This window comes from Camelus dromedarius, chromosome X, assembly GCF_036321535.1.
Source record: "Camelus dromedarius isolate mCamDro1 chromosome X, mCamDro1.pat, whole genome shotgun sequence".
Taxonomy (NCBI): domain Eukaryota; kingdom Metazoa; phylum Chordata; class Mammalia; order Artiodactyla; family Camelidae; genus Camelus; species Camelus dromedarius.
In genome coordinates, this window is record NC_087472.1 from 14740735 (window position 1) to 14763591 (window position 22857).

The 22857-nt window shown below is 39.4% G+C and overlaps 1 protein-coding gene across 4 annotated transcripts; it reads left to right on the plus strand.

Annotated features, from left to right (window-relative positions):
• The first annotated feature begins 449 nt into the window (after nucleotides 1-449).
• MOSPD1 (motile sperm domain containing 1) lies at nucleotides 450-21335 on the plus strand. Of its 4 annotated transcripts, XM_064482626.1 has the most exons (7): nucleotides 9096-9424; nucleotides 9539-9674; nucleotides 11037-11290; nucleotides 11405-11480; nucleotides 12910-13127; nucleotides 17540-17701; nucleotides 19769-21335. In XM_064482626.1, the coding sequence occupies exons 3-7, from the start codon at nucleotides 11137-11139 to the stop codon at nucleotides 19798-19800; spliced, it is 642 nt and encodes a 213-aa protein (XP_064338696.1). In that variant the 5' UTR covers nucleotides 9096-9424; nucleotides 9539-9674; nucleotides 11037-11136; the 3' UTR covers nucleotides 19801-21335. The 4 variants fall into 4 exon arrangements, with proteins under 4 accessions (XP_010987810.1, XP_064338697.1, XP_064338696.1 ...); XM_010989508.3 differs by lacking the exons at nucleotides 9096-9424; nucleotides 9539-9674 and adding an exon at nucleotides 450-586; XM_064482625.1 differs by lacking the exon at nucleotides 9096-9424 and having other exon boundaries at nucleotides 9529-9674.
• The last annotated feature ends 1522 nt before the right edge of the window (nucleotides 21336-22857 follow it).

Below are 22857 nucleotides of genomic sequence, written 5' to 3' on the forward strand. Positions count from 1 at the left end.
CTCTCATTGCTGTCTGGTTGCTGACTGGGAGATACTTTAGACAAAAACAAGAATGGAAGGAGAGAGTTCAATCAGGAGGCTACCGCAGTCGTCCAAGCAAAAAGTCATGGGGCCTAAAGAGAATGTGTAGTGATGAGGTTGGCATGGAGAAAGAGGTGATTGATGGGTTGAATCAACTAGCCTCTGTACTCACTGGGGTGTGTGTGTGTGTGTGTGTGTAGGGGAATAAGACGGGAGGAGTCAAGGGTGACTGCCTAACAAGTGCAATGAGAGATGGACCTCTGTAAGAATCTCTAGTCTTCTCAAAGGACGGCAGGAAGGGAGGGGAGGCGCAGGTCAGGGACTGAGAAGGGAGAAACCGAGAGGCCAGGTGGCAGAAAGAAGCCCCGCCCCCAGCTTCTGCCCCGCCCCCGACTCCACCTCTTCTCTCTCTTCCCACCCACCCCCCAACCGCGGCTCATCCTGGAGGGCGGAGACAGGTGGCATTTGAGTCCTCCGGTATCCCAGCAGGCAGTGCAGCCTAGAGATGCTGACAAAGGACCGGAGGAGCAGTCGCAGCTGCTTTCCAGGAGCTGGTGTTGCCGAGGTGAGAGTCCCCCACCTTCCCGTCACCCACTTCCTCCGACTTCGGGAAGACGTGGAAGTTACGTTGCCGAGAGATCCCGCGGAAAGAATGAGCCATACCTAAACCCCGAGCTTGGCTCTGTGACTGACAGCAGGGCTCCGTGGCGCCAGGATGCGGGTGGGAGGTGGGGGGAAGGCAGGTGGAGTCCTTTCTGCCCCTTCTCTGACTGTCAGTTGCCCCGCCGCCCGCGGATCCCCGCCCCGGGGTCTGGCCGGCCCGGGTGTGTTTCGCTTTTGCCCTGGCGGAGGCAGCCGGCTGGAGATCCTCCCGGTGCCTGCCCAGCAGAGTTCGGTTGCCCGGGGATGCGACTCCAGGGACAACTCTTTGGCGGATGTTTCGAGGAGGGCTGGGGGAGGGAGCTCGACTCCCTGTTCGGGGTGACACCGTCCTCGCCCTTCCTCCTCCTTCCTCCAGCCCAGCCGGTCCCCGCGGCGCAACTGGAAGGAAATCGGTGGGGCTGGAGCGAGGCGTCCCGGGATGGCTGGAGGGCCAGGAAAGTGGGGTGGAGAGGCAGGGAGTGAGAGCAAATGCCTTCTTGAAATAATTGGGCGAGGGGTAAGGGGTACGTGGCCTGTATCCTTCCCTTTCCTGGACCTCCTCACGGATCCTGACGGTTGCACCAGCTGCTCGGCTGTAAACAGGCTCACATGACCGGTTTCACATGGAGCCGGCCGGTGTGGAGACGGGGGCTGGAAAGGCTCCAGTCAGGTGGAGCTGAAGTCCTAGTGTGGACCGTCTGATACTCCCTCCTCAGCCCTCCAGCCCTTCATCAGTGGTCTGTGGTTTCCCCTCTGGGTCCAGTAACTGACATCTGTCCTCTCCGGACTGAAGTAGCATTTCTGCCCCAGTAGAATCGAAGAGAGCTCACTTCGGGGAGCGAGAGGGCAAGTGTTAAGTGACAAAGGTCCTGGATTTTTTTTTTTAACCTTTGAGGGAGATAAGAAGAGGACAGAAATCTGAAAAATTAAGTCCTTCGGATCTTGCCTAAAAAGCAGTGCTGTACTTTCGGAATGCATTGCGTTCCTAATGTGAATTCCAAGACAGAAGGGGAAAAGTCTACTTTTCCAGGCACCCATGGGATTTAATATATTCTTGACGATGAAAATCTTGTCCACTTGTTTTCTCTAAGTGCCGGGAAATCTCTGCCTGCAAAATATCATATACAGGATATTGTATAGGGACTGGACACCAACTTTCACATTACACATATATTTGGTATAAAGTAGTGGGACGTTTGGAAAACAGGAAACCAGGCCAAATATCCCTTTCAGATTGTTCACCTCTACATATCCAAACCGGATTCAAGATTAAATGCGTTTCTGAAGCATTTCTAGAACCCTCAAGATAAGATGTTTACTCAAATACCGGGATATTTGAAAATCGAAAATTTTCAAACCTGTTATGATAGATTCCCTTTACATATAAAATATAATTAAATGGGGGGAGGGTATAGCTCAAGTGGTAGAGCACATGGCTTGGCATGCACAAGGTCCTGGGTTCAATCCCCAGTACCTCCTCCAAAAAAATGAATAATAAAACTAATTACCCATATATATATATATATAATTAAACGGAATGGACAGTGTTCAGTACAAAGTCATGTTATAGGCAATGATAGAAAATAGAACAAATAGCTTATAAAATAATGCCTGTTTCTCCTCTTAAATTGTCCATGCACATTTTCTTCCCCAATTTTTTATTAAATTTTTTTCTCATGGACCTTTTACATTTAACTAAAATTTCTGAAAAACAGGAAACAATCAAACTGCAAGAAAATCTTCCCAAGCCTCTAATAGCCCAATAAAAAAATTTGCCACTCTTCTTTTATTGTTTTTAAAAAGTTGAAGATGGAAAATAGAGGAATTTTAAATCTTGTCTAAAACTTAGATTATTAGTGATCTGAATCTTGTTTTACCACCTTGTAGCATTCTGGAGAATCCTGCCCTACGATAAATAGATTAAGTGATTGACTCTCTGAGGCCCTCCATTTCCTCATCTGTATAAGAAAATTTTGTTTTAATCTCTAGAGTCCCTTAAAGCTCTCAGATTCCATAAAATAGTGCAGTTTTTGATTGGGAACAATTCTTGAACAAAATAAGTTGGTCAAATAAGCCAAGATATTGATAGCAACTAAAAGAACATGCAGCAAGTAACAAGAAGTACCCAGAGTCCTAACAGAAATGAGAAGTGCACTCTGCAAAATCCTCATTAGGTAAATTAACCGTATAGAGTGACCTGTTCCTCTCTCTCTGTCCTCTGTATCAGGAAATTGAAGACTGCCTCCACTCAATCCTGCCTCCAAAATTAGAAATAACAATTCCACCTGACTTTCTTGACCTTCAGGGCAAAGTACGAAGTCTGATTCTTTCACTCATTCCAGCTTCTTCCTGAATTAAATGGGCTTTGTGACCAGTGATGAAGTTAGAATAAAAAGAAGGCCCTAGCAGGCTCTCTCCCTGGCAGTCCCTTGGCTAGATGACCAGAACCAATGTCTGGTTTTCAGCTTTTCAGGGTTCAAAATTACATTTTGCCAGCACATCCAGAAATGATCAGTCAGTCTCAGGGATTGAGTCATCCTAACCAAACTCACAAAAGATTTCTGTTAGAATGAAAGCCGGTTCACTCACTGGAAGTGAGAGGTAGATGTGCCAGGCAGACCAGAAGATTCAGGTGCACGCCAGGGCACTCTTTGGTCTTGACACTGGGAACACACAGAGACTGCTCTCGACCTCCCCATTTTCTAGGGTCTGTGTGGACCACTTCTCCTTAAAACACTTAGTGGTTGATACATTTGACAGAATTACAGCTTGCTTTTATAGAAGAACCATTTGGGTCATACCTTTGTGTGGCCGTATCTTAGTCACCTGATTGAACTTGGGCCACCTGCAAAACATCTCTGCAATCTGTTTCCTTCTCCATTCCCACTTCCTTAGTGTTGGCCCTCATCTCTCCATGCCATGTTCATCCAATATTTAATTACTTTTTACTGCAAGTGCTTTGGAGTTGGGTGCTGTGCTTGAATGGTCAGTGGCAACCAGTTTCCTCCTTCAGGTCATATCCCGTCAGAACCCTGCTTCCAGCCGTGTGGATGTTTCCTGCTGCCTGCGGCAGCGGCAAAGCAGCATGTGCATCAGAATCACCTGGAGGGCTTATTACAACACGGATGGCTGGGCCCCAACCCCAGAATTTCTGATTCAGTAGGTCCAGGGTGGGACCCAAGAATTTGCATTTCTAGCAAGTTTCCAGGTGAAGCTGCTGCTGGTGGTCTGGTACCACATCTTGAGAAACAGTGGCATCCAGAATCAAGTCTAAACCCTGCAAACTTGCCTTACAGGACTTTTCACCATCTGCCTCTAGCTTACCTTTCCAGCCTTATCTCTTGCCACCGCCTCCCATACTGCTGTTTTTAAACCATATGCAGTGCCAAAGCTCATTTTAAGAGTCTTTCGTGTCTCCACTCATCCTCTTCCTTGGAATTCGGCCCCTCTCCCTCCACTCCTACTGCAAACCCCCATTTAAGGCAGATTGTCACTTTCTTTATGCTCCCAGAGCTGTTTTGCAGCTACCAGCATTTTAACACATGTCACGTCACATCCTAATTACTGTCTATATCCGTTTTTCCTGCCAGACTGAGTTTTTGGAGGGCTGAAGCCATGGTGTTATCTTTTCTCCATATTCCTTAGCACAGTGGCTGGTATATAATAAGTGCCCAGTAAATGTTGAAATAATTTGTGATTCTAACACTTCTGAGAGTGCTGTATATAGCAAATTAATATAACGAATTAATATGGACTTGGCTTTGAGAATTGCACATACATCTTGAAATAACTGGAGACAGATTGGGATATTGTAAAACAAAGGTTAGAAATAACTAGTTTGAAAGAGATTTTTAAAAAGACATGACTGGAGGGCACCCTTATTTCTTTTAAATCTTAAAACGTACACTGCTCAACTTTTACATCTTAAATATGTAATAGCCTGTCACTACATATCATGGAAAGCAGCCAGTCCCATTATTAAGATATCAAATTATACAAAAAAATCTTAGAAACCGTATAAAAACAAAATTGCCTAATACTGAGCAGTGAACTACTTAAAAATATAAAGTGAAGATTACAACATCACTTGTGAAAGAGTTGACTTTAGGAACATACCAGCCGTTAAAAATCCTAATAGATGAAACTGGAAACTCAGAGATGAAGAGAGCTGAGTTTATGAAATGGGAAGGAAAGAGAAGTTTTAATACTAGTGAGAGTAAAGCAAAAGAACATAATTGCTCTTAACTGTTTAGTATTCAACTGTTAGGCCATTGGCAAGGGCTGCACCAAGTATGGAGGAAAGAGATAGCCCCTGTGCCCAGATAAAAGGGAGCTGGCCTGCTAGTGGAGCTGGGAACCCTAATCAGTGAATGCAAGAGCCAGGAACAGAGGGTTAGTAGCTGGTGCGCTGTGGCCAAGCAGATGGGTCACTGGTTTCCTGGGAAGTCTGTACTTTGAATCATCCTTAACTATTTCAAACTTTGAGCCACTTCGGTACAGGAGTCCACAAGGATCACTTATTTCATTTGATTTTTCTTGCAGCCTCCTCTTGCCCAAAAAAGGCAGTGGGGAGGGCGAGTGACTGTAGGCTTTGAAAGTGGTTTCTGTGCTCTTTGTCTCCAAGGTTTGAATTTATGAGGGTAAAAGGTATTGAAACTCCCCCGTTTATCTCAGACTCTTCTCTTCCCCTTCCCTTGGTCCATCCAAAGTGAGGGAGACAGAGAAAATGATCCCACTTTGGGGTACTGGTCTCCCTAGACTGAGGGTGGAAAGTGTGGGTGAGGGTTTCAGTGTGTTGAGGTTTTTTTTCTGGTGGGAGAGAAGTTTGCAAACTGGTCACAAGGTGGTGTGCACACATAAGGTTTTCTTTCAGATTGCACTCGTTGCATTGCTGGGCTCGAGGGATGGAGGAAAAGGATGAGGCGGTTTCCTTTTCCTCTGTCCACCGGCTCCCAGCTCTGCTGTCAGATTTCTAAACACCGCTGGCCCAGTTGGGCACTGAGGGGGCAGGAAGATGATGAGAGGGGAGTGGGGGGGGCGAGAGGAGGGGAGAAGCAGCTGGGGGTGCTGATTCCCTCTGTTCTCCTCTTACCCCACCCACGGCAAGCAGCCACCATAGATTTACTGTTCCCTAAGTGATAAACCATTGCTTGCCTGTCTTGTGGATGAAGGGTGTTCAGCTCTGGGGAAGGGGCTGTCCCTCAGTGGAGGAGACAGTTAGTAGTGGACACCTGTAGGGTAACTGCTTAAGTTCAGCATCTTCTCTAAGTGCCTAACACCGAGCTTGAGTCTATTCAGATGCAAAAAAAAAAAAAACAAAAAACCCCACAGAAAAACAATATGGCATTATGCCTGAAATCTGGGGAGTCCCTATGAAATCCCTATGAAACGAACATCAGAATATTCACTCTATCTGGTAAGCACATTAAAAAATAATGTAATAAAATTTGTAAAATCTACGTAGATCAGAGTAATAGAAGGCCACAAAGAGGGGACATTTGAACTAGGCTTTGAAGGATGAGTAAAATTTGGGCATGCAGCGAGGAAGAATACAATAAAGCTTGGTTATTGTTGCCCTAATGAATAGTTACTGGCAGCCATTGCTGTTCTTTCATAATCAGGAATAGAAAGTGTGTGCAACTCAGCCAGTGAAATCATCTCTCATTTTTTTCCTTGATGAAACTGAAAAGGAAACACAGGCTTCAAGACTTGAATTTTGGATAACCCTTTGAGAACTCTTCTCTTCTGGAAAAGCGGGGGACTTTTCTAGAGACGAGGCCACGTGTGGCCATCACCATCAGGGAGGCAGGACTTCTGAACTAGACACAGGGGAGATGATTACTATCTAGGGAAATGAATCTGGAGACCAGCGGGCTGCCTCCAGTACCCTGTGCAGCCTTGGGTAAGACCCTTACCCACCCTGGGCCTGCTTTCCTCTTTGGTAAAAGGATGAGGGTTAGGAGCTGACTTCCTCTGTGTGTGCTTTGACTTTTGGAAAGTGACCTCATTAACTGATTTGCAGTAAGGTTTTACCAGCTTAGTACACAATCTCTCCCCAGAATTTTTGCACTTTATCATTTTGCAATATTGACCAGAGCAAAGAGAAAGTGTTAGTCTCTGAAAACTATCAATTAAAGGCAGGTGTCGCGCTTCATTACGTTTGCTGGCAGAGTCTCTAATATTGCACTGGTGTCCTGGTGGTAATTCCTCCCCAGTTTCCACTGGTTGGAGTTTAGGAGGCCATTTATATCTCAGTCAAGGTAAGTGAGAAATGGGAACAGAGATCTGAAAAGAAATAATAAACTGCTCAAAAATAATTAAATATTTTTTTAACTGTGACCAGGGATAGATAGCCTATTCACAAATCATGGGAAAATATTCAGCTCGTAAAGAGAAAGCTTCAAAATTAAAAGAATTTCTACTAAGCCATTATTTAAAGCTAGTAAAAATTCTACTCTGACCTGTGCCAACTAACTTCTTGAGGTTAGAACCAAGAGTTTAGCATTTGTTCTGTATGTTTGATTTTGACTCCCCAGCCAGATTTACAAACCATTTCATATTCCTTTATAACAAAATTTTACATTTTCCCAAGTCTGCAAGTCATCTTAAGTAAATCTTGGTTTTTCTCCTTGTAATGAGTTTCTGTGGCGTTGTAAAGTTATTTTAAATAATTAAAATCATTTTATTTAACACATAGTTTAAAGTTTTCAATGTTATTAAAAGATTATAAATTGGAAAATGCAATTAACATTTTTTCCACACGTTGTTTCTAAATTCCTTCTTATGTTTCAAAATAGGGACCTTTTTCAAATTAGGCTCTAGTAGAGATGTTGTTTGATTCAACTTTTTTTGTTTTTTACTTTTGAATTAGGTATTCATGGGGTTCAGAATTCAAAAGAGATAAAAGGGTATCCAGAGGAAACTTCCCTCCCACCCCTGTCCCCAACCATTCAGTTTGTCTCTTCAGGGGCAGCCCAGGCTGTCCTTCCAAAGATATTTTAGCCATACTCAGGAAAATAGGTTTACATATTCTTTGATCTCCCTTTTCCATGCAAATGGGAGCATTCACTACACTCTGAATTGCACCTCGCTTTTCTCACCTATCACTTCATTTGAAGGTCAGTCCATATCCACCCCATACAGAGAGCGTCCTCTTTCTTCGTGATAGACAGCAGGTATCCCAATGAATGGCTGTCTCATACTTTATGTACTGAATCCCCTATTAATGGCCAGTTGGGCTGTTTCCAGTCTTTTGCAATTGACAACGACAACAACTAGCTCGCACTGCGTGCCAAGCTTCATTCTGTGTGCTTCAAATAAATTATTTTATTTAATCCCCAGTGCTGCAAAAAAAAAAAAAAAAAACCAACCCTTTCACATACATGATTTCACACAAGGGAATATTTATGCCTGAAAAATTCTTAGAAGTAGAATCTCTTGATCTGAGGGTTACGTGCATTTAATTTTGGCAGGTAGAGCGGATTTACATTTACATGCCCGCCAGCAATATAAGAACATGCCTGATGGTTCCCACCGTGTGCTATCAAACTTTTTGATTTTTGCCAACCTGACAGGTAGAAACATGTATTTCAGTATAGCTTTAGTTTGTATCTCTTGAGTGAGTTACACATCCTTTTGTAAGTTTGAAAACAGGTTGTATGTCCTTTTCTGTAAAATATTATAGTGTTTGCTCATTTGTATATTGAGCTGTCTTTTTTAAATGATTTGCAGGTCCTCTCTATATATAGTAGGATGATTAGACATTGCCTATGATATGAATTGAAAATGTTCTTTTGGCTTTACTTTAAACTTTAAAGTTTTTTTTTTTTGCCATGCAGAATTTTAAACGTTTTTACATAGCTGAATTTATTAATATTTTTTAGTTTCTAGTTTTTGGAAGCCTAAGATTATTTTTTAAAAAATTTCCTGTGGTTTCTAATGTTTTTATGGTTTTTTTTTTTACATTTAAACTTTGATCCATTTGGAATTTAATATAATAAAATTTTGGAATTTTATACAGAGTGAGGGATAAATTCAACTTTTTTTTCTAGATGGATATCTAGTTTTACCAATATTTATTGACTAAACTATCTTCCACAAATGAGAGATGCCACCTTTTATCATAAGCTAAGTTCTCACCCTAACAGAGTTCCAGAGGAAGATGTGTTGAGTGTTATTTAATCAGATGCTTTTCAGGATAATCTTAGTTTTATTTTATTGAAATAGACAGGTAGGTAGGGTAGAAAGAATACTGGATTAGGAGAGGCTGCTGGCAATTCCTCTCCGTCTGTTCTCTTCCTAATTTAATGATAACAACAAACATGTAGAACATTGCCTAGCCTATAATAAGTGCTAAAGGCTTTCCATATGGCAATTCATTCAGTACATGTAATCAAAAAGTTCATAGTCGGTTATGAATTTAAAAATGTAAAATATTATTACTAATAAAAATGTTGGTCGGCTCTTTCAGCTTAGTCAAAAACAAAACAAAACAAAACAAAACCCAACCAACCAACTTGCTCTAAGGTATATGAATAGAAAGTGCCATCTGGGACAGCCCGGGGACCACGACCTTAACCTTCACATTTCTGTGTCCTCACTAATGCTGATCCCTAGGGCTGAACGCCCCCCCTTCTCCCCCCAACACAGAAGCGTGTGCCCTTCTTTTCTTTAGGGACCACCCAAGTGTTCTCTCCGGGCCTCTCTTCCGGGTGGAATTATTCATGCAGTCATCTAATTCCCTGGCACTTCATACACAATGGTATGCATTATAATAAATATTTATTTTGTCTCCTCAATTAGACTTGAATTTCTTGAGGGCAGAGTTTCTTGAGAACAGGGCCTGTGCATTATTCATTTTTGTATCTTGGTACAGCTCCTGGCCTAGTTCCTGGCCTGTGAAGAGGTGTTCAGCTGAGGGAAAAGAATAAAAATTTGCACACATGATTATACATTATCCTATTTGATAAAAGTTGGAAAGGCCTCCATCAGAATCCGAGCCCCAACAGCTGGTAAACCCAAACAATTTAATCATTTGTTCCATTTTTCTTTGCTGATATGAGAACCTGAGTGCAAGTGGTGTATGGCTGATTTGAAAGGTGTGATCTACACGGTGAAAATTAAACATTTTCTGTGACTGTATATTTTAGCTTTCACATTTTATTTTAAAAAGCCACAGTTGGGGTGCTAGTTAAATAAGAATGTTGTTGATCAAAATTAGATTAGGAAATAAATCCAGAAACATTACTTATCAGACAGTCAGACTTCTGCCAGCTACAACTTTCTGGAACATATTCAAGAACCTAGAAGGAATCCAAAAAGGCCTCTGAAACTGGAAGAAAATAGCTCTCACAAAGCCTGTGTACTTGACGTAGGAGGGGAGTCACGGTGGCACTCACATGCCAAGGCCTGCTTACTGGCTTTGAATTTTCACAGAAAACTCTAAGGACTGCTTAGAAAGTTTGGATGTTCAGCTTCTTTTCAAGACATTTTTGCTTGTCTTTAGGTTTCAGTACAAAGAAGATTAAAAGAATTCTCCCACCCGTGCTGCCAAAAGGCACTAACTAAAGCATTGTTGAAATGAGTGTAAAAGTGAATCTCAGGTTTTTCCTTGGAAATCACAGAAGCTTACTTTGTTTTATATTTTTTCATCTTTAAGAATTCTGATTGACTCATATCAAATCCATTGTGGCCATACTTAATTTATTTTTTAATTTTTTTATAAATACATACGTTCACATTCTATTTGCCTGCTACCAATCAACCTTGATATTTTAATGGTCTGGAATGGGTTTCCTGGAGCAGAATGTTCAGATGCAGCACGGGGCCTGTAGAGAAATCATCGCTCAGACAACCACCGATCTTCACTTTTGTCCTGGAGCCCCTGTGCTGTGAGTTGCGGGGCGGGTGGGCTCCCATCTCTGGGACTATCCTGCCTCCCCCGCTAGCTGTCCACTCCTGAAGGGCAAAGGCCCCTTTGGCACCCACTGTGTCCCCCCACAATGCCTGGCCAGGCCATGCTACACAAGTCTATTTTTTCTTTAACCTGAGGTTTTAAAAGAATGATAATCCCTTTGATCTCAGCTCTTTGAAGGTGATTACTTTTGAGTAGAAAAACTTTATTCCTGTATTCAGGTATTTATGTAATTTATCATAGGTTGATATCCTGAATGTGAAAGGAACAGGTGCAGATTTCTTTGCAGAGTTTGGTAAAAGCTGTGTAAGGAAGCCAAGAGGAAGAGTCAAAAGGCATGTTTAAATGATTTGGGGACTATTTTGATGCATGCTGATCATGCCTTTCGTGGCGGGATGATAGCTCGCTCATGTCATAAAAACAGGTATCACTCAGCTTTCTTTCTCTCTTCTCTTTCTAGTTGCCAAAATGCTTTGGAGTTTTTAACTGACTTTAAGAAAAGTCCGAAATAGATTTGAAACTGTCAAAACAGAAGCTGCAGCAAGGGGGATTCAGTGCCAATGCATCAACAAAAAAGACAGCCAGAGTTAGTGGAAGGAAATCTTCCGGTGTTTGTATTTCCCACGGAGCTAATATTTTATGCAGATGACCAGTCAACACATAAGCAAGTGTTGACTCTGTATAATCCCTATGAGTTTGCCTTAAAGTTCAAAGGTGAGTCTCCTAGGTCTCTTTTATGGATTTTAAGCACTCCCTACTAATTTTTTACTTGTAGAAACTAATTAAAAAAAAAAACCCACTAATGGCCATTGTGACTTTTTCTTTCAGTTTTGTGTACTACTCCAAATAAGTATGTTGTCGTTGATGCTGCAGGTGCAGTAAAGCCTCAGTGTTGTGTGGATATGTAAGTCAAAATCACTTCCTGGTAACATGTTTTAAGTGTGTTAATATTTATGTGTTTAACTTGAAAAAACATCTTTTCTGGAACCTGCTCCCACGTAGGCATTAATTATATTGTGCATTTTGGCTGGAAGTTTAAGTCTATCAACATTCTTTTTAAGAAGTTTCTAAGAAATTCTAAACAGGTTGGCCAAATAATAATTTGGAGCTGATGTGTGTGATATAATTTCCACGAACATTTCCTCATTGTTGTGCTTTTAGTCATAGCAGGGACATTTATGGAGGTAAAGTTCTAACACTCCTTTAAATTTCTCTAGCTATATATAATAGGGAATTAGCCTTCTCTGGAACATCCTGGTGTTAGAGTGACATTTGGGAAGCTAATACTATGCTCTCAGAACATTGGTAATATAAATTCATCTAAAATGATTCAGCTAATAAGCCCGGAAGTTAACCTGTACAAACAGGAAGCAAGTGTGTAACTACTCATCTGTGAAAGGTTATCTGAGCTCTTCCAGATAATTTTGTCTTAGAGTGTCAGATAAATGTTTGTTCAAGCTGTTCATATTTAATTTTCACTTTAGAACTAGTGGTGACCAGATGGATCCACTGACTAGCCCTTAATTTAAGCTACCAAGTAAACTGTGTTTGTTTAAATCTTCCATGAGGATGAGAAGCAGAAGTCTTTTCTTTTGCGTACGTTTTCATCATCTCAAAGCTATAAAACAATGTATCTTTGAGGACGTGGTTTTGCACATTTCTTTTGACTTTCATTCAGTACACAATAAGCGAGGACTATGCCAAAGAAATACAGTCTCTTGCCAAATAAGTGTGCTACCTTTGACCTGTTTTGTGTTCTCTGTTAAGAACGAAGTAAAATAAATGGCATTGCAGATAACTTTCATAAAAATTAAAGTGCTTTATACTCTTCAGAGAAATACAGAAATGTATTGTTAGCTTTCTGTTGCATTACTCTTACTGGGTCAACTACTTACTCAATTGTTTATTTTTACCTGTGTGCATAGATTTCAATTTTAAGTCTAGGGTGAGGTTTGTTACTTAAACAATAAAGAAGTGGCAATAGAAATGTATAACACTTTTGTGGGGAAGAAACAATGTCATATATCCTATTTAGTGACTATTACTGCACACAAATATCCAGGAAAAAATGTCATTGCTAAAAGGAATTTTCCTTACCTATCAGTCTTTTAATTAAGACTTTTATTCATCAAATATTTCAGAATTACCCCATTTCTTTTCGGGTTATACTGTGAGTTTTTAAAAAGCATCATCAGCAAATTTCTGTATTTGAGTATTTGCTTATAGTCAGTTCATACATACGAAATCTCTTACTGTTTAAAATCTCTTGCTGAATTCTGTTTGACAGGCCTCCAGAAACCTAAACAGCATTTGTTATTTTTTAATGTTTTCAGTGTGATTCGCCATAGAGATGTTCGATCCTGTCACTATGGTGTAATAGACAAATTCCGCCTCCAAGTTTCCGAGCAAAGCCAGAGGAAGGCTTTAGGAAGGAAAGAGGTTGTGGCTACTCTTCTCCCATCGGCAAAAGAACAACAAAAGGAAGAAGAGGAAAAAAGAATAAAGGAACACTTAACTGAAAGTTTATTTTTTGAGCAGTCATTTCAACCAGGTAGTTTGGATTGTTTTTAAAGCTCTTTTGAGGTCTTACACATTTCTTAACTTTAAAGTAAACAGGGAGCAAAGAATTACTTGAACAATCATCTGCCACTTTAAACCTAGTCAACTACTTCAAAAGTGGACCTAGAGATCGGGCACCTAAACTCGAACAAGAAGCCTAGAACTGGCCTTTCAGAGAAAAGAATGCCTCTCCCCAGATGAGGCTGTAAGGAGAGGGCAACTGTTACCATCGCCTTTTAAGTCTATAAAACCTGAGAAAGCAAGCACTGTACTTTATAATGCTAGCGCAACCTGGCAATTCTACACTTTTGTTTCTGTGACTTTCCTATATCCTTTCTCATTTAATTAATTCAAAGAAGGAGAGAGATTGTGTTTGGCAATAGGCCAAGCTTGGTGCACTGTTCATATTATTTTGAAAAAAAAATCTCATTAAAGTTGAAGTTAATTAAACTAAGTAGATTATAATATCCCCTGTGGGCTATTAATTGAATCCCTCTCCATTCCTCATTTCCTTCCAGCTTAGATATTCAGGAGTGTTATGATATATTCTTTCAACATTGACACTATCCTCATATTCAACTCTTTGGACGTCATTCCCCTCCCTCTTCACTTCTCATTATCTCCCTCCAACCCTATTATAAGGGGAGGAAGATAAAATTTTCCAGAGAAAAGCATGGAAACTTTTTGATAGTGATATATGAATGCGATAGCAGCTGTCCTTGAAATTGCAACATTATATGTGAGGGATTAAAAACCACCTACTTGTCATTACATTAACTCAATAGATCCGTATCAGTTTGTTCAACTTAGAATGTTTATTTCGACAAGACAGGGAGTGATGCCTCTTTGATTTACTATAGCCGAGTGGCTCCTCAGTTCATGTAGGGGAGGGAGTGCCCAGATTTTCTGGCGATACCAAGACTAGGAACTAGGTAGTAGCTAGTAGATTGTTTTCTTCTCGGCAACTATTATTAACTGACAGGACCAGTTTTTCATGTTTTCAAGCTGAAAGAGAATCTCTGTCAAATGTCACTTTGATGTCCAATCAATATTGTGAAGTTGACTTATAAATAGCTGTGAAATGCCAGATTCCTGTTTTAAAATGACTCCTGTCAAACAAGAAAGGCCATTTGAGTATTTGGTTTTTGGTGTTAACTTTGTAATTTAAAGTAAAGTGGCCATTGGAGACCGTGTTTGTATTTAACGGACTGGTTTAATGGCCAAGAATAATAAGGGTTAAAAGTTTAGTGTTTTATATTATATATTTTCTTTTATTTTTAAATTGTTTAGCATTCAAGTGAAAATCATCCTAAAAGGCTAAATAATTACAAATGTATATTAATTGAGCATTTTATTCTTATTTTCTTTTTATAATGAACCCTTGTATCTGAAGTACATTAGGGAATTCTTCTAATTGTAAAATTGGAGTAGGTAGACGAATAAGGATAGGTGATTTGGGGATAGCCCATGGTGGTCTCTGTTTTGAAAAGAAAACCCACCTCTCTAAGCCATCCTCGTCAGGAAGTTCAGTGGAGGCAGGCACCTGATTTGTCTTGTTCATCATTACATCCTCGGCACCCAGCACTGTGCCTGGCATGGAGCAGTTACCCAGGAAACGTGTGCCCCAGCCTCCCTAGGAAGGCTGGGCTTCTCACCTGGTAGGGGCTGTTGGATTGGTTGTGCCTTACAGGGTTTCCACGGCTACTTCTGCTCTCTAGAGCGAGGGCGATACCACAGTCTCTGCCAGTAAGTCCCATTTGTGGGTAGTTACCCCACTGCTTCTGACAATATGGCAGGAAATTGAGTAAAGGAATAAGGTCTAACAGTCTATGCTGACAAAGTGATATGTTTAGTGAATTAGCAGTAACTCATGTGTAGTCCCCAGTATGTAGGAGTCTAAGGCTTTTCATTAAGTTTCTCTGAAATAAAACGTTGAAGCAAATCGAGAGGGAGGTTTTGAAATGTCATTATTAAAAAAAAGAAAAGAAATGTCATTATTTTTGCACATCTTCAGCTTTAGAAAATGTTTTTTAGATATGTTACAGACACAGCATTGTGAGGCTCCCTCTGTGAGTTTAGCTGGAAAATGGTTGGAGCTGTATCGTGAGAGATTCGGATTTTAAAATGTGGTGAAAGGCAGTAAAAATGAGAAATTTCTTCTCAAGTTTATGTATTGTATAAAAGACATGTAGCAGTAACAGCACCTATATTCCCCCACACTTAACAAATCTGCTTCTATGTGTTCGATGTTACTTTCTAGACCTTGTCTATGCACATAAATGCAATTTTATATATACATTTTAAGAGACAGCCACAAAGCATCCTTGCACAAAATACCAAAGCCCAGGTTATGAAAAAGGTGTTTTAAAAAGATGCAGCTGAATCTTAGTGGGTTTGTGTTAATTACATTACTAATGAATGGCTCTGTCTGTGCCAGGTTTGAGCCACTGCCCTCTGGCTGAAGAAAATTATGCTCTTTATTATTGTTTATAATAATAAAGAATTGAAAATGATCTGAAAGCCCATCAATGGGGATTGATTAAATTATGAATATTCATCAGATGGAATGTCAGGCAGACATTTACAAGGATTTGATAGAATGGTAATTATAAATTGACATAGAAAGAGGTTCAAATATATTTCCAAGTGAGAAGAAAAAGGTTACAGAACAGTATGTATAATATGGTCTCATTTATGTAAAAAATTATTTTACATGTTTATGTGGGTATTTATAAAATATAGACCAAGGATCTATGCCAAAGGTTTATACCAAGCTGTAAACAGTGTTATCTCTAGAAGGATGAGATTACGTAGGAACCTTTATGTTTTCTACATCTCTAAAATTTTTACAACCCTGTAGTATCAGAAAAACTTTCCACTTTGAAAAATGTCAAGCATTTATGTGAATGTTTTGGGGATTTCTGTAAATAGTAAAAAAAAAAATAGTAAAAATTCCTTAAAATTATCTTTACTGTGGGTTTGCATCGAAGAGTGTAGTTGTCCTAAATATTTGCCTTCAAAACTTACCTTTGCACCAAATATAAAAGTACTACATTCATTAACAAAAGTAAGACTTCTTTTTAGGTGTTTATGCCATTGTTTCATCTCAAGCAATAATCACTATAGAATTTGGATTTGGTCACCTATCTGGCTTTGGTGAGGCTCAATTAAATTTCACACAACAGCTAAGTTATTAATAGTTGAGAAAAGCTGCATTTAATAATAAAATGAACAGCGTTATTTCATCAATAAAACACCAAGATTGTGTTGCTGTTGGCTGTTCCTTTTAATGAAAGGAAGGGTAGTGGGAAAAGCCCACCAGATGACAGAAAATGCTGTTGGGTTTCTTAAAAATATGGGTATGAGTATTGTACACTTACAGCCAGAACTGTAGAAGAGCAGGCCTGGTAATAAATGTTTCGTAAATTGTATTTTATTGTGGTAAGAACACAACATGAGATCTACTCTTTTAACAAATTTTTTTAATGTAAAATAGAGTATCATTGAGTTGCACACTGTTGGACAGCTGAGCTCTAGAATGTATGCATCTTGCATAATAGAGATTTTATGCCCATCAGTTAGCAACGCAGCCTCTGGCAACCACGATTCTGCTTTCTGATTCTATGAGTTTGACGATTTTAGGTTCCCCATAGAAGCGGCATCATGTAGTGTTTGTCCTTCTGCAGCTGATTTATTTCATTTAGCATAATATTTGCCAGATATTGTTTCTGCTGCTTTTTTACTTTTATGCTGGAACTAGGGGTAGAGCAGAGGGCAAGAATTTTCTGAGGCACCTCTAGTAATATTAAAGTAGTCCCTTTTTGGTGCCTTAGTTTCAAAAATGGTAGCATCATGGTGCACCTATTAGGACCAAACCTGTCTCAACACCTACATAGGATACTCCCAGAAGGTAGTGGGGCTTTACTGCAAGTGGGCTCCAAAATGGACCACACACGAGCAGTGAACTGAGGTATGGGCAGAAAATGCCAGAAGTTCCATTTCTAGCTATTTTTAGCTCATTCTCTTAAAATTCTATTTGTCTGTTTTATACTAAACCTAATCGTACCATTCTTAGGCTTGTAACTGATAAACATACCCAGATGAGTCAAGCTGGAACACCCCACGGGTTCCGGTGGGGAAGGGGGGAAAGGATGATGGCCGCTTTCTCCTCTGTGGGGACTCACGACCTCACAGTGCCGCTTAAACACTCCATCTTGTAACGACTCAGAAGTGATGGGCTTCCAGATAAGTCCAGCAGATAAGGCCCCATGGAATGGAAATGAGGGGGAAAGGGGCAGAGAAATTAGACAAAACCAAGACCCTGGCGAGTGGTGGCCAGACTGAAGGAACTTTTGTTTGAAGTTGTTTTTAGGAACAGGCTCAGGGATTTTTGTCTTTTGACAGAAAACAGAACTGCCTCCTCAGGACCTAGTTTACTGACTGTCTTCCTGGGAGTGGTGTGCATTGCGGCTCTGATGCTTCCCACGCTGGGGGATGTGGAATCGCTGGTGCCTCTCTACCTCCACTTAAGTGTGAATCAAAAATTAGTAGCTGCTTATATCTTAGGTAAGTGTTTAAAAGGTGCATCTGGGGCATACGTGTAGGCAGGTTCTTCTTCTTGAAAAGAACAATACATTGTTCCTTTATTTCATGATTTCTTCAAAAAATCTCTTCTGGACAAAATTGTGTCCTAAATACTTGCAATATACATCTGTAAAAACATGGAAGTTGTGGAAACAGCAACATTAAACTCAGTAAGCCAAGGATTCCTAACATGAATCAAGGCCCAGAATCTTTAAATAGCTTGCCCAAAGACTATTGATTACAATTAACTTTCTTTTTAAAATTTAAAAAAAAAAATTAATACAATCTTTAAAGGTTACTTTCCACCTAGAGTTATTACAAAATACTGGCTCTATTCCCCGTGTTGTACAATACATCCTTGTAGCCTGCCTTATACCCAATAGTTTGTACCTCCCCTCCCCTGCCCCTACGCTGCCTCTCCCTGTGTGGGCAGTTTTTATGGTCTGGAGGTGGTAGTGGTGGTCTTATGTGGGTATGAGGTGATGGTGGTGGCTTGATTTTTTTTTATCTAAAAGATTGCTTCAAAAGCATGTTGATGTAAAGTGCATTTTAAGATTTAATTTTTGGCTCACATTTAGTTCTTTTCAGCTTATTTATCTAGTACCTAATACTATATTTATTCAATTATTTTCCTTTTGCTGATTTACAATGGCGTAAAACATGTATAACATGTAAAATCCATATATTCCATGGTACAGCACTTCTCCTTCTAGGAACTGATCCTAGAGAAACAGACAAAGTGCATACAGTGATAAACATGGACAGTGCAGCCTTGTTTAATATTGTGACCCTTTCTCTTTAAATCAGTTCCCTCGTTTTCCTGTTAAATCATTCTTTCAGTCATCCTGGCTTGGCATCTTACAGTTAATTAGTTCAACTGAGCAAACATGTATTCAGTACCTATCACATGTCAAGTAGGAGGGTTCTTTCCTCATCGTCTCCTCTCACCTCTTCTGAGATGCCAGCTCTTTTTTATATTCTCTCAGAATTCCTTGGTATGCTCTCTTTTTTAAATTATAAAATTGTCTTCTAAATTGTCTCCCTGACTTCTGTTTGTGTCCCTTCTCTTCCTATTCTCCCCCTTTACCACCCCCCATTATTCCTCCCCCAAACCATCCATCACAGTGCCGACAGGTTGATTTCCATCCTGTGTCAGTTTCACCACCAGTACTCCCTACTTAAAAACCTTCAGTAATTCCCCATAATCCACAGAATGAAGTATAACTCCATAGTTCGGCATTTAAGACTCTGAGTCCTCCTTGAGCTCATCTTGTCTAGCTGCTTCCCTGGAGAAATCCTTGATTAGAGCCCATTATTTATTGAGCCCCAAAAAGCTCATCTGGAGCCCTGGTCCTAACTTTATGCCCTGGCTCTTGCCATTCCCTCACCTGAAATGCCTGCCCATCTCATCGTTCTATATCTCTCCTGTCTATCTTTTAGGCTTATTCTAGCTTTACCATTTGGGGCATCTTCTCTGACTGCCCCAGTCCTATGTGATTATTTTCCTTCTCTACTTTATTTCACTCACTTTTTTTTTTTACCACTCATTTAGGACTGAGTACGTTCTTATATTATAAATTTTTTATGGTATGTGTGGAGTCTCTTCAGAAGACACCAGCCAAGCAAGAATACTATGCTTCTGTCTCTTTGTGGCCCTAGGACCCTGCGATACGAGTAGGCTCACATTGTTTTTGTTGATGAAGTTTCCTGACACTGGCTGGCTTTCCTGACACTTTAAAATGACATGTCTGTTGTTATTATTACAGCTGATGCAACTGGATAAAGTGGGAGGTATATTTAATGGTTAAAAAATTAGCTATGGCCAGACATTAGTGATTTCATTAAATCTATCCAGTGACTGCCTATTGCTGTAAATTGGATTTCTTCTGTATCGTATCAACTAAATTCAAATTGACTCTGAGTTCTTGGTTGAGTGCCTGCCTATGTGCTGTATTTTATTTGCTCATTGAGGTCTAAACAATTATTTATTGAATGGAGGATTTTGTAAAATGCATGTTTTTAACCGTTCTCCCTTTTTTTTACTTTCAGGTCTTATCACAATGGCTATACTTAGAACATGAGCAAGGAATTCAGTTGGCTTCTGAAGTAAATTTATCTTGAAAATATGAATGTAGACTGCCTTTTATCTCTATTTCACTCCATTAACGTGGTACAAACTATTGAATGATTTACAATAATTGTAAATGTATAATATATATTTAAAATTACTCTATAATTTTATTCCAAGGACTCCAACACATTATGGTACAGACAGCAAGGATGCTTCTGAGTGACACTTAGGAAATTATTTGAAGAAATTCTTTTTATATCTAAGTCCACTGTGCAAAGGACTTTAATTAAGACATTTGTTATTTTCTCATCTTTTTTCTAATTCACTTTGATTGTTGAGGTCATGTGTCCCTCAAAGTTAAAGGCCTAAAAGAGCAAACTGACCAGCCTAAAAATAAAATTACATTTCCTAGCTGTGAACATCAATGTTACGATGTAAATTATATCTTGTCCTCTATCATTATAAACAGTTGCCATGGTGTTTCTAAAATAAGAGTTTTACAGTTAACATGTAGAAGGCAAAAAAAAAAAAAAAGCCTAAAGTACTGACAGCTCATGCTTATCTGAGGGTCTCACAGAAGACAAGACATGTTTAATTTATCTGGTGAATTACAGAATAGGTTGTAGTCCAACCACCAAGAAGTAGGGTGACCATTCAGTTTGGTCTAAGAATTCTAAAGGAAGGTAGGCGTTTGTTTAGTTGGTTGGCACACCCTGGCTTTATCTCTGGATAACGCTTTATGTTAATAGGAGGAAAGAATCACTTTACCTTTTCTCATCAGTCCTTTACCTGACTGTGACGAGACCAGATTGGGACTACCAGTGCCAGGTGGTTTATGTGAAGATGATTTTTCACCTTTAAACTCTAAGCCAAGTATAAAAACTCCTCAATATCTATGTCGATTTTATATCAGCCACTAAGACATTTTTTAAGTTTGTATTTATTACTAAAATAACTTTACCAAAAAAAGTCCCTGAAGCACAACTATTTACATTTCTTTATAGCCTCTTCTGATCTCTAACGTATATATGCAGTTTTAACTATTATTGTTATAGTAACTGATCTTTTGACTTAGGATTTTTATCTGAGAGCACAATGCATTAAGAGTCTCTTGAAAATCATCTTTCAGATCTTTTTACAGAATGAACTTATGCACTGCTACTGTAGTATTCTCCAGGAATATACGTAAACACAAGATGTATGTCTGAGGTTGGTTTTTGTAGGAAATAGTACTTTGCTTCTAAAGTGAAAGCTTTTACGTATACTCTTTCATAGAAAATCCTTATTGTTTAACCATTTGGGGAGCATAAATCATTAAATGGATCATTGTGTAATGACTGAAAAGCACATAAATGTAATCTATTTTGAACTTTGTAAAAAAAAAAAAACCTTGTGTTTGGAGGCTATCCTTTTTGTTTCTCTGTCCTTCTCAAGTCCTCTGTGTGTGTGTGTGTGTGTGTGTGCGTGCGTGTGTGTGTGTGTGTGTGTGAAATAACACATTGTAAAGAACAGAAATTACTTTAAAAAATAAAAAGAAAATGGAGACCTACGTTTCACATTGATTTACATATTTCCTTTGGGTATACCTCTGAGGAACTCTAAGTTTTAGTCCCCTGTTTCCTAAAGCTGTCTCCTATTCCTGTGAGTTAAAGAGCAAAACTAAGATGTGAAATATGTGAGCTAAAATGTCCTACGTTTCTTAATTTACCAAGGGAGTTCATTTGGTTTTTAAATTTTTGAATAGATAAGTTACATGCTTCAAAAATCAAAAACTGTTAAAAGGTATACAGTAAAAAAAAATCACTCCTCACCATCCCTGTCCCCCCATTCCCTGTCCACTCAGCCCCTTACCAGTGACCCCTTATTAGTTTAAATATACTTCGTTTCTTTATCCAAACATACGTACTTATTTTTATGCTTTTATATATAAATGGTAACATGTTCTCTATACTATAATGCACCTAGCTTTTTTTCTCCTTAACGCTATATCCAGGAAGAACTTTCCATATCAGTAATTTAAAGAGTATCCTTATTTTCCTTATTACAGCTGCACACTGTTTTGTATGGCTTATAGCATACTTCATTTTACCAGTTCCTTCCTGACTAGTTCTACCAGTAACGCATGAGAGTGCATTTCACAGTCTCATTGCCATGTGTTTTGCCAACCTGATAGATGAGAAATGGTGTGTCAGTGTAGTTCTGATTTTTGTTAACCTAAAAATGAAGTTGACCATCTTTCATAGCGCTATTTATTCACATCTTTTGTCCCTCATCCCCTGCTTTCTGGTGAGTGGGTGGTTTCTTCTTTATTGGCTTATAGGAGCTCTTGGTGATGTGAGTTGCAAATATTTCCTTTCAGTTTATCATTTTTCTTTGACTTTGCTTATGGTGTCTTTACCATGGAAAACTTATTCTGGAGTAGTTGAATTTATGAATCTTTTCTGGCTTCTGGTTTTTGAATCACAGTTAGAAAACCCTACCCCACTGCAAGGTAACAAATTATAGATTCATATCTACACACAAACACCAGTTAGAAGATATAATACAGAGACTAGTCCATTTATAATAGCAAACAAGTAAATTACCAAAAAACCCACTAGCTTTAAACTTAAAGTCCAAAAACCTTTACAAGGGAAACTAAAACACTCCTGGGAAACACAAAACTAGACTAGAACAAATGTGAAGACATCTGGGATGTTCTTGGGTTGGTACTCTTAACATCAGAAAGATTTCCTATCTTTCTAAGTTATGTAAATTTAACATGATCCCAAAAAGAATATGACAAGGTTTTGGTATTTTTTTTTTACCTAGACAAGTTGATTTCCAGAGTTCAAATGAAGAAATAGGCATAGCTAAAAAAATTGAGAGTAAAGGGAGAAGTTTTTCCAGAAATTAAAACTTTGACATAACCCCAAGAACTCCAACAGTGTGGCACTGGCCCATGAATAGACCAATGGAAAGGAAATGGAAGTACAGAAATCGACCCAAATACATCCAGGAATTTAGATAAAGGTGTCATCTCCAAACAATGGAGAAAAATATCCCGGTCGATAAATGGCACGAAAAC